This window comes from Podarcis vaucheri, assembly GCF_965113315.1.
Source record: "Podarcis vaucheri genome assembly, chromosome: 5".
In the NCBI taxonomy this organism is placed as follows: Eukaryota; Metazoa; Chordata; class Lepidosauria; order Squamata; family Lacertidae; genus Podarcis; species Podarcis vaucheri.
Window position 1 is genome coordinate 64,787,009 of NC_138763.1, and position 12,882 is coordinate 64,799,890.

A 12,882-nucleotide genomic window follows, 5' to 3' on the forward strand; every position below is an offset into this window, starting at 1 on the left:
GGCCTTTTGTGAAGGCAGCTAGCCGTGAAAATCTTAAAATGCTGTAATCTGGGCATTGTAGTCTACAGAATATGAAATAAACAACACTCTTATGTCAGTTCCTCAAGCATTTCTCTCTACTCCCACCCCCATTTTAATATTCCTACACTTGCAAAGGACTAGATGCCAGATTTAAATTTTAGCTGAGGGTTATCATACAGACCATTTTAACATGGAGTTCAATTGTTCTGCTCAGTGTTAATACAAGGCAGTATTTCTGGCCTTTGGATAGACTTTTTAACATTAAAAAATGAAAAGTTTTTTCTTATATGAACCAACTGTTTGTCAAAATTGCCAGTTTTGTGTCAATTGCACTAGTTTAAACATTGAAAAGGTTCCTCATTTTTTGAGGAATGAAATTCTGGAAGCTACTGCAGGGTTGGCTTATTATCTAGACTAATAGGGTGCCATTCAGAATATGTCAAATCACCTTACAGCCTTTGTGAAGACTTGAAATTGTTTCAGCCATTTTGTATTATGTTTTTAGGGTTTTGTGGTCTATTTTTAAGGTTTGGGATGGGAAAACCATTTCATAAAGTGTTGTATAATGGACAGATGGCATACTGATGTTATTATGCGGTTGTATTTATGGATTTCAAATTGCATTCCTATTTTGTTTGCTGTGACTCACCTAGAAGCTTCAGTTTAGGTGACATACAGATTTAATTAATAGAAATGTGGTTTTTTTAGATATGGGCTGCTCTATGCAGGAGGGGTGGAACATTCACAAGTTCAAGAGCACCAATGAAACAGAAACTTAAGGGAAGAGAATGACTCCTAAATACCTGACGACACAGAAACATAACAAATTTTGTAAAATGTACACTTAACCAGGTCTGTACTCCCCTTTGGATTGAGCAAAAGGGTGGGAGGTGGAGTTGAAATAATGTAAAACTAGCAAATGACATTGGGTAGAGAGAACTCAAAGTGTAGGGAAAGTTAGAGTCGCAATTAGGGTGCTATGAAGAAATGGCAGGAAGCAGCCAGAAGGCTGGAGTTGATGCAAACTCCCAAAAAATGACAAGTGAAGAGCAGTATTTGTTATTCCAGTGGACAGACAAATCTGGGACTCAGGTGCACATTCTGCCACTGCCGTCCAGCAAGCTCCAAGGTAGCAGTGAAGCTGGAACTTCAGGGTCGATCCTAGGGTCCCTTGTGCCCTTGGAAAGGAGCTGTATTGGGGGGGGGGCTATCTCTTGTGGCCTTGGCATAGAGTTCCACCAAGGCAGCCAGAGGAGCCTGCATGACTCACCTGGCCACCCAGAGAAGCAGAGGTCCTAGCCACTCTGAGACAGAGTGGAGAGGCTTGGTTTTTGCATGCACACACACGCTGGGCCTGCACCTTTGGCAGGGGCCAGCCTACCCAACCCTAAGGTACGCTCCTGAGAAAACCCATGCTCACTTATCTCTTAAATGAAATGTGTATTAAATGGAACAAACTATGAAGGCAGACCCCATGTGGTGAGCCTGAGTGGGAAACTTAGTGGTTTAGCTGGAGCAAGCTAGTTTCTTCCCTGTACTGGCTATCTTGACCTGAATGCCTTACAAATCATACTCAATGAAGTTGTGGCTTTCTCATCGCAGAGCCTTGTGTTTGTCTCTTCATTTCAATTGCTGCAGCAAATGCAGGTGTATTAACCATCCAAGACGTGATAAATTATTAGCAGTTGATATACTACTGGCCCTGCTTTGTAAGCCCTCACCCAGCAGAGTTTACACTAAAAGAAAAAAGCCTAGAGAGGCATCGTTCATCATCACAACATCTTAGAGCATGCCAGGCCTCAGCGAATGTAAAATGGCAACGTTCCATTGGCTCCCAGAGACGTTGTGCCAAGTCAGACCAGCTGAGGATTTGACCTAGACTCTCTTTCTAGCATAGCTTGACAAGCACAAATGCATCCATCTTTAGACAGCTGCTAAATCAGTCGGCATGAGTGAGACTGTAATTGTTTCACGTAGCAGGAAACCACTGTTCTAGCAACAAGAACAGGAGAAAATTATTAGGCTGGAAAAAATTACAAACTGCATAATTTTAGGGTCCATCTAATGTGCAAATCCCAAACTATCATTTAAGAGTTTGTTTTCAGTGACCAAGTTACAGCTTTATCCAAAATTGATTGTGCTGCAGGAAAAAAATATTGCCTTCAGTCTATGCTAGTAAAACTATTAAGATGACTGAAAAGAGTTTTTAGCACCATTCAGTTAGGTATGAAGACCTTTCTCCTCCCACCCATTCACCCCAAGGAGGTTTGCAATTAAAAACCTGTTCTAATTTAAGGCAGGGCAATTTACACACAGATGAAAAAACCTAAGGATAAAACCATGCTAATCCAGACATTTCTTCTTAATCACAATAGTTAAACAATTATAGGATAAAATTCCAAGAACCCATGTATATTTGTATCCTGCTTTTCCACAAAATGGATATCAAGGTAGCCCATATCAATGCTGCTGCTACTACGATAAAATAATAAAATACAATATGAGAAACATAAAAAAGGCAGGTGAAATGCAAAATATACCATTGCTGACTATGTAAAATAAGAGAAATTATACAAATTTACCCAAAGTTCATAAATGAATTCAGTTTTCCTTAGTGACAAATATTATTTCAGCCCTGAATATAGGTAGCCCTAGTGATATTACACCAGTGGCATAGAAATAACCAGTGATTTTAGAAGGATATACAGCAGTTTTGACACGTGGAAACCCACAACGCTGAAGCTCAAAGAGCTCCATGGACACACATTTAATCGAAGTTGTTTTCAGAGTACTCTGAAGACAATAGCTAAAAGCCTATAGATTTCCAATAGGACTCAAGATATTGATTTGAAGCCAAGGGCTATGCTTACAAAACAAAAGACATTATCCAGATGCAAGACTACCATTGACTTTCAATGGTGATTACTTTGGATATTATGCTTCATATTTCCGTTCTGAGGAAGCACATTATATGTAGCGTGCAGTGGGGGAGAGACAGATCAATGTCTCCTTCGAGCGATGGAGCCTGGTAGTACAGATCATAAAAGCAGGACAAGAGAGAGCGTGGCTAGACAGTGGGAGCAGAGAGGCAACATTTTTGCTCTTGAGGGCTGTATTCCTTCAAGGGTACCCTATCAGAGGGTCATGACGACTATGGGTAGGGTCGGGGCTAAGATTGGACAGGGCCACAATCTTTTCTCTCTCATTTCTCTACCACCCTTTACTAAAGACATATAATTCTCCTACACCAGGCCTCCTCTACAGGGGTATTCTGATTGTGACACCAACTCCTAGAGGCCTCTATGTTATTATCCCAAGCTATGCACTGAAATATAACAGCAAATATGAAGGGTCAATCAACATTTGCTTTTGTTGTTGGCATCTGTCTGTATTGAGAGACAATGGAGTGTGCCCCCAGGGGTGAAGTGAAACCACTGGAGAATCACAGTGCCTGCTGTGGCTGCAGAGACCAGTAATTCATTACTGCTGTCTCCCATGTTGTTTCTGCTGCGTTACCGGCACTGAATTGACCTCTCTGGGGCGCAAGCCTGGACAGTATTACAGAGGACCTGGGCTGCACATATGACGAGACCCCCACTCTCAGCCTCTCTGATGTGGTCCAAAGGAAAGCAGAGCAATACGTTTGGCACCAGCTTGGCTGCAGAGTTGCCGGAAGGAGGCATATAAGATGCCATCCAACCATCTTAGTTCCTGGCATCTCCCAGATCACTGGATGGAAGAACATTTGCTTTAAAGTGCATCAATATATACTAATGACTGGTCTATAGCATTCCAGATGGCAGCCCACAGCAAAGTCATTTTATAAGGCCCATGTGGCATGTTTATAAAAGCATTATTGTAAAAGATAATCCATCAATTGCAATGCAGCTTTTCTGTTTTATTGTTACGCTTTTAAGTTGAGAGGCCCCTTTTTAGCCTCTGTTCCTAGACTCGCTTATCCCCAATGATGCCACATCAAAAAGCATCATAGGCCTGACTTACCCCATTTGTTTTCAACTGCCTTTAAGAGGATGTGACAATGTTAAACTTTCAGCTGAGGAAAAGCAATGCTTCCAAACTACTGAACTGATGGGAGGGGTAGGTTTATTCATTGTTTACAAGTTAAATGCTGCAGAATTCTTTCTCAAGAAAACAGCTGAAAGAAAGTCAGCACTGTGACCTTAGTGGCTTTCTTTTTGATGCATTTTGGGCTTTGAAGTTGTTGCACGAAAGCAGGAAAGGAGTGAATATAGAGACAGGCTTGCTGTCACAAGTATAAAAGCATGCTTTCCATTTGCATAGCAATCAAAGATGCTTTTCAGAAAAGGCAGGGAGAGTATAGGTCTTTTTGTCTTTTTTCGCATTTTGATATTTGTTGACAGCCAGTTCCTTCAGCCCTGATGGTAGGGAAAGGGCTTAAGAGGACTGAAACAGGGTTGCAATCAGCTGAAAGAATGGGCAGCGAGGCAGCAGGTTCATGCTTTACAAACCATGGAAATTCCCAGGAGAATAATTGATTTCAACTTTCCCAATTGACAGATCACTATGTTATCACATATTCTGCCTTACTGGCCTTGGCTTGGATATTTCATTCTCAACTCAAATCTTCATTCATGCATCTCTAAGTCTGTGCTGAAAGTGCTGAAAGCACATTCTTTCTACAATGGTTGTTGGCACCCATCTGTCTCTGCTTTGAGAATTACAGTCAGTTTAAAATGAGGTCTATACAGGACTGCCCCTATAATGTGGCATGGAGAAGCAGCCGCCTCGGGTGGTAGAAGTTGCTGATACAACATTCCTTTAAAAAAAAATAATTATTAAACATTCAACACATATTTACACAAAAATTTACCATGCTAAAATTTATGCATGTACACTACATGGAAAAAGGAAAAATACATCGAAAAATAGAGAAAAAGAAAAAAGAAAATAAAGACTAAAGATAAGAAAGATAAAATAAACTTCCGATTGTTCTCAAAAAAACTGGATCTCATTTGTTATTTTTTTACACAGTATCATGTTATTGTTTCCTTAATTTCCTTCAGAGAAAAATTCTTTAGTTTATTATCTATACATTACAAAAATCATTCAAGGTCTTCCATGAGATTTTTGCTATCATAGTAGTTTTTCAAATATTCTTTAAATACTATCCATTCTTTATTCACCCTCTGCATTGAGGAGCCTCTAACTCTCCCCATCATTATTGCCACTTGGATGTATTCTGTCATTTTTACCTGCCATTCTGACTTTGTAGGTGTAATTTAACTCTTCAAATTCATTGCAACCAGAATCCTGGCTGCAGATGTTGTGTACATAAAGAGTGGCCTTACTTCTTTCTTGATTTTAGTTGACATTATCCCTAATAAGAAGGCCTCTGGTGTTTTTGCGAATGGGAATTTGAGTATCTTCTTTAATTCATTATATACAATGTCCCAGAACTCTCTGATTTCTTCACATTCCCACCACATAACCGATGCGACATTCCTGTGGCCAGTCCACCTGCCCTGTTGCCTCTGCCACTGTTGGAGAAGCAGCACCAGAAATTCCTTAGGCTAAAACAGAGAGAGCCCAACTCAAATAAATAGGGGATCTCTGAAATTAGAGAAAAACTTTAGCACACAGTAGGCCCTTTGAAAGGTACTTGGTGTTCAGCCTTGTAATACTGAAATGGTGAGCACTTAACAGACAGAGCAGTTGGGAAATCTATTGAGAATCATTGAGATGGTGGAAGGTTCAGGTGAGTTCAAAGAGGAAGTAATGATTTGAGTAATGACAATCCTGATAAGAAAATATATAGCAGCCCCAAGCAACTTACTGAGAAGTTGTAAAGTGGGCCTGAGGGCTAAATTAGCAGAGAGAGCAGATCCATTACAGACTCAAATCAGGGAATGTGATGATAAAATCAGAGACCCAGAGCTAAAGTGGCAGATTCAGCTCCTGAGACGAGTTTTCAGTTTCAGAGAGATGCACTAAGTCTCAGTAGAGACCAACAGAATGGGGCAGCTTGACTCTAACAAAAAGCACGACAACTTTCACTTCAAAGGGGATATCCAGAGGGAAGAGAGAACGAAGAATTACAGTAGTGATATTCATTCTCTCCTGGTTAGGAGAGATAATAGATATAGAGGAGATCCCACCCTTGGCTATTCATAATGCAATGCAAACAGAATAGCTAGCAGAAAGGAGTCTCATCTTGGTAAGCCATCCAAGAAACACAGGAGTAAAATTTATGAGCACTCTGCTGAGAAATGCAGTGTTACAAAAGGCAAGAAGAATATAAAAAATTCTGAAGCTACTGTCCTTGAGAAATTTCCTTTAGCCACTCTCCAAAAGTGACATGCCTTTAAAATGGTGACTGTGGATCAAACTATAGGTCTGCAGCTATGCATGTGCTTTTTCTCTTAAACTCAAATAAAAGTGCAAAAGGGCAAATCTGGATGAGGCTCACACAGGGAGGGGAGGTTTAATTATGTCCTCCCTCCCCAGCTGCAGCTGCCTCCACAGCAAAACAAAACAAAACCTTCTCCTAGTACAGTGGTACCTAGGGTTAAGAACTTAGTTCGTTCTGGAGGTCTGTTCTTAACCTGAAACTGTTCTTAACCTGAAGCACCACTTTAGCTAATGGGGCCTCCCGCTGCTGCCGCTGCGCCACCACCACGTGATTTCTGTTCTTATCCTGAAGCAAAGTTCTTAACACGAGGTAATATTTCTGGGTTAGCGGAGTCTGTAACCTGAAGCGTATGTAACCTGAAGTGTATGTAACCCGAGGTACCACTGTATCTGATAGTTACATCATTTATTATTATTTATTATTTATTGAATATGTATACCACCCTTCATCTGAAGATCACAGGGCAGCACACAACATAAAAATACAAAATGAGAACACAAAATACATAATAAAACAAAAAAATCCCAATAACCTCCCCTTCCCAGCAACACATTTAAAAGGCATTTTTTTAAAAAAAAATCTGGACAATTTAGAAGTATGCTATTTTGTATTGTTGTCTAACAATGACTGTTTTGTTTTTATTGCATTAAGGTACACTTATATTGAATTCATGGTATTATGAAACTCATAGAAACTCATAATCCAGACACTGACCAAACTCTGATTTGTCTTCAGCCAAATTTGTCTTTGTTTTGCTGCATCATGTGCCATTTCAGACCATCCCCTCTGTTTATCCCACCTCCCTCTGATGCCACTATTGCTCAATTCCTACATTGCCTTTTATTTTCAATAACTCATCCTTTTTCTTTTAATAAAAATGCATGTAGCTGATATAGACCATAAGGCTTATAAGCAATATCATTGCTCCCCATTCAGTGACCTGAGGCATTTTAGTGATGTCACTGTAACCTGAGTCAGAGGTATAGTGTTGTACAACTGGATTTTACTTAGAAAATAAACTTCAGAGAAAGAATGTAGTCATGTATCAACCCAGAGATTCTGCTGGTCATTCTGGCAAGCAAATGAGCAATTAAGTATCTGTGGTCAAGAAACAGCAAGATGAGCAGAATGCAATTAGTACCCTTTTCTATTTAGCACCCCTCACAAATTAGCACAAGCCAATAAGTGTGATTGAAAAATAACTTCTGGGGTGTTGATCGGAGCAGATAAAGTATTCAGCATCTACCTACATTCATCAAGTTGAGAGTGCTGAACACAGTGATCTTACGACAATTTGTCCTACCTGCTTTTTCCAAAAGTCAATCACTAGGTGTAACAATTCATCGTCCTGACTTGATCCTGGAACTGTGATCAAAAAGTCTACATCATGTCCAGCTTTCTTGCCCCTGTCAATAACAAATAAGCAAAGCAGAATAAAACTCAGAGGTGCTCTGTCTTTGGGAGGAAAAAAACACCCATATAACTTTTTGCTGAGATCCAAGTCCAACTTTCAAAGACTCCCCCCAGCCAGGCCTTATGAAAACAGCTTGCAGGATAAAATGATAGCAATGTTTCTTAAAACATAATCAAATTGAAATCTCCTATTTCTTTTACAAGGACTGTCACTGTTCTTTGTTAAGCAATAATTTAAAGGGCTTGATGTATTTCATCTCTTATTCAAACTAGATAATACAGATCTTTTGGGGCAAGGTGTGATGTTGCTTCTTTTTCTGTTAATCCTGAAAAAGAAGGCATTAGTCTTCTGTAAAGGAAATAATAATTGAGATACAGATACAGATCTAGACGTGTTTTATTAATCCAAGGCAGTAACTTCTGATAAGCCTGGCAGTCCTGTCACCATCTAATGTTCTGGTTTAAATGTTGATGGACATTTTAATTACAAAAAAAAGTGTCTAGTTGCAGGTAATTTTATTCTCTTTCTTTTCTGCTCACAATTCAGGTATTTCTTTCCTTTTACAATATAGGAGTAATGAAGGTCTTTTGTGTTTCAGTATTAATAATAGCCTTAGTGGAGTGCCTCAAATTCTAAGCACATTTATTTATATACCTGTCTGTAGCCAAGTACAGATCTCACCTGCTATTGCCATGGAAGAACAAAGATGAAGCACAAACACGTCTGCAGAGTGTTACTGAGAGGCTCGGCCTCACTGTCATTTTAAGTATGCCCTCTAACACCTTGGCCCCAGAGAATCCCCATGCTACCTGCAATTGGTACATCACACAGAGGCTCAAGACCACCAAGGGCAATGTTGTAGTTTGACCCTGAATGATTAATAGTTATTCATACCAGGAAGAGCCCTCCAGAAAATGCAGATATATTTCTATTCTTCCTGACCTCTAACTAATCAAGTCATAACAGACCAGGCGCAAAGTAGTTTGACATATTTACAGGCCTGGTTAAGGAAATTCCATGCTTGCTTTGGCACTGCCACCATTAGTAAGCCGCATTACCACCCGTAAGCAGTGCTTTTTTTCTTTTAAAAAAATGTTTAGGGATACTCTCCTTTTCCAACTACCTAAATACATCACAGTACATATGAAGTACTTTCTACTCTTGAAATGCACTATATAAATGCTAAGTATTTTTATTAGTTATATGATGGCTTCCAGAGTGAAGGCTTCATTGTTATATATAAAGTCATTTTCTTAAGGCATCATTGTGAAAGTATCACATGAAAAAGGAAACTGAAGTAATTATCTCTTCGATGTAATTTAAAGAATAGACGCTCACCATATTTAGCTGGAATTTGAAGGAGTGCTATTTCTCCCCCTAGCATATTAGAAAAAGTTTGCTAATGGAAGGACTCAAACACTCTTTTTGTGAAGCATGACAATCTGTCAAAACCTCACAAACTATTCAGTAATTTTCATGCTCATATAGAGTTCAAGTGCTTACAGGGGGAAACAATGGACTTCAATTTCTATTCTTGCCTCCAGGTAAACTATCAGTTTGTTGTAAGCCCCCAACCCTTTGAACTGTAAGAAAAAGAACTAACAACAACAAAAAGTCACAGGCCTGCAAGATTAAATGCTTACATTAACCAGATATGTGACAAGAAAACATAAACAGAATGTAAAATGCAGTATCTGCAGAGTAAATTCAAGATGCTTTGGAAAGTTCCAGTCTTTAATTTGTCCCCTTATGGCACTGAGACATTTCAGTCCCTCAGAAACAGTTAGATGTTTTAGAATTGTAATTTTTAACCATTCCTTTTAATAACTAAAGATGTTGTTATGGAGGGTTATGCACGCCAGGTTCAATTTCAACTAGAAAGCGATCACTGCCCTTGCTAGGAGAAACAAGAAATGATGCACAAATACATATTTTGCACCTCCAAAATATTTTGGCAGTTTTATATTCCTGTTATTCAATATGATATACAATATATCCTACTTCGAATTGCTTATAGATTTCAGTTGGAAATGATATTTAGGATGGATATGCTAGCATGATGGTTAGAATTTGTGTGCTATTAAAGATGTTTCACCCTACAAGCAGCATTTCAGATGCATCCAAAGCTATTCATGAACTTCCCTGAATCACATCCTTCAATATCAAAACATTTTATGAGTTTTGTGATCTGAAAGCACTAAACTATGAAAATAATACGTCACAAAGTATTTCATTACTACACTGGAACCTCGGGTTATGTACTGTCCTCCTTTTACGAATGCTTCGGGTAACGAGCTCCGCTAACCCAGAAGTAGATGCTCCTAGTTGCAAACTTTGCCACGGGATGCGAGCAGCCGTCAAGCGTGGGCGGCGCAGCAGGAGGCCCCATTAGTGAAAGCGCGCCTCATGTTAAGAACAGTTTTGGCTTAAGAAAGGACCGCTGGAAGGAATTAAGTTCATAACAGGAGGTGCCACTGTACTGCAGATGTACAATATGCTCTTCATTTTCCTCAACCATACTAAAAAGCATGATGCTCTACATTGCTCCTAAAATAGTCTGGTTTAGTTACACTATACTTCATTTTAGGATTTATATTTAGGCTGCAGCCTTATATATGATTACCCTGGGCTGGATTAACTATTAAGCAAAATAAGCATGCACTTAGGGCATGAAGGTAAGGAGGGCACCAAAGAAATTTTTAATTGCCGGATTTACCATGGACCATATGGTGCAGCTGAACCAGGTTCCATAAAAAAGGCTCCCACAATATGTGTGTCATAAGTTCAGTGCAAGGGAAGGTTTTTTTAATGTTTTGTTGTGTTCTTATATGTGTTGGAAGCCACCCAGAGTGTCTGGGGCAACCCAGTCAGATGGGGGGGTACCTAAATCATCATCATCATCATCATCTGCAAAGGTTACAGAGAAGGACATGAGAGCCTATCACAGCATTTAGGACCAAACTACTTGTGACACAAATATCGTTTGTCCTTGAATGTAGGCCTTTTTCTTCCACAAATTGCCAGTGGTTGACTGGGGTTGCGCCCAACTGGAACCTTGGTACAGTGCGGTAGAGGACTTTAGCACTCCCTGTTCCCACATTCTCATTCTGGGTTGGAAGTTCTTTGCCAGGAGTTTTCACGGAAAAAAGCTCCTGCTTTCTCCATCCTTCATCCAACCAAGCAACAGGCGTGATCACAGGTTGAGGACACCTGAGGAGGGTGTGGAGAAGAGGCAGTGGGCAGTGTGGCCTGGGGGAGAGAGAGAGCGGTCTAGAGCAGGCTTCCTCAACCTCAGCCCTCCAGATGTTTTGGCCTACAACTCCCATGATCCCTAGATAGCAGGACCAGTGGTCAGGGAAGATGGGAATTGTAGTCTCAAAACATCTGGAGGGCTGAGGTTGAGGAAGCCTGCTCTAGAGCAAGGCAAAGGAGGCCAAGCAGAGAGGCCTGAATGGCTGCTTTCAGTCCCTGACCTGACGGACACCCCTCCCCTATTCTTGAGCTTCTGGAATCATAGTTCATAGATTACTGATGATGAATAACATTTTGAGCAAAGAGGATGATGAAATAAGTGTTAGATATAAGCAACGTTGCATGCCTCCAGTCACTTGAGAGCAGGGTCCAGACTAACAGATAGAGGAAAATACATGTTGTGATTTCCTACTCAACCCACAAGCTTTGTCCCTCAGCCCCACTTTCTCCTGCAGGAGGCAGCAATGAAACTAGCTCTCACCTTGTAGGTTTGAAATCCTTGTAAATTTGAAGAAACTGGAAGTAAAGAATCTCTCCCCCCACCCCCATTCCTAACAGGCCCTCAGTGTGTTTTATTTATTCTTTTTAAGTAATTCTAGTAGCAATGTGTGAATGAGGCAGAACAAGTGGTGGAGGGACTGTGTACAGCCAGCTTTCAAGCTGTTAACACTGCTATAAACTATAAGCCACCCATTTTATTTTATTTTTATTTTTAAAAACCTAAGAATGAGAGCAGTAGCTGGAGTCACATGCCCATTTCACAAATTCAAACTGCATTAGCAGTGCTAATAGATAGCTTTACCTCAATCATTTCAATGCCTATTGAGTAGATGGGTGAGGGAGAATCAACTGAAAAATAGCCTTCAGAAAATGATAGCTATTAGGTAGCTGAAATAATTTAGGGTTATGATGGGTGCTTTTTAAAAAAATAAGTAAGTTATTTATTCCACAAAGGAGCCAATAATCAGCCAGGAGAATCCCAGACCTCAAACAGCTGAGTTACTCAGAATGTCATGTGTAGAGTTTGTACAAAGCCTCACATGCAAACACCAGCCAAGTTTGGATCTACTTTCTTGAATTTTAAAGAAATATTATATTAGAAGAGACAGTGATAAGTGAAGAGGTTGTAATCAGACATGTGGAAATTTGGAAGAACTTTCACAAGTTTGGAGGGCATTGATTGCTTGTCATTCGTACTGGTTATTTAAAGAGTTGGGTTTATTTCCCACCCACCCTCCAACTTACAAGCTAATTTGCTAGCTGGTTCAACCTATAAAATGAGTTCTACCGCTAGCAACTGCCGGAGTTAACTTGACAGTCTCCCCCCGCCACCTGGTGGGTTGTCTCATGCTGCGGTGAGTGAGATGGTCTCTTTCATCTTGATCGCTTGGAAGAAAAATAATATACATGGCTGTATGGAATAGACAGTTCTGTCTACAGCCACATGAGCCTGCCAACATGCTGATATCATCTGCCAAGGCCATTTTCAGTTTTGGCACCCTGCTTATGGAATCCTCGCCCCCATGGAGACTCACCTGATGCCCCCACTCAAGTCTTTTCAGTGCCTGGTAAAGGATTTTATTATCCCAGGCTTTTAAAACACATTTTTTAAAACTTACTTTATTTCCACTGCTTTTCTATTTTTCACCATTCTGATGCTTTCTTGTTTCAATGTGTTGGGTGTTTATTTCACAATCCCCAGCATGCCACCCTGTGTGTGATAACATGAAGGGTGGAATATAAATATCCTAATCAATTTTTAACATTATTTAGATTGAACCTGTTCAAAGCTTATTTTCATTAA

General features: G+C 40.0%; 1 protein-coding gene across 1 annotated transcript in view; it reads right to left on the reverse strand.

Moving 5' to 3' along the window:
• DNTT (DNA nucleotidylexotransferase) overlaps positions 1–12,882 on the reverse strand; it is a gene marked incomplete at its 5' end in the record, with an annotated part of 95,283 nt that overhangs the window by 20,142 nt on the left and 62,259 nt on the right. Inside the window, one exon of the mRNA XM_082223752.1 lies at positions 7,716–7,818. Coding sequence (XP_082079878.1) covers positions 7,716–7,818 — 103 coding nt within the window. The remainder of the gene's footprint in view (positions 1–7,715; positions 7,819–12,882) is intronic.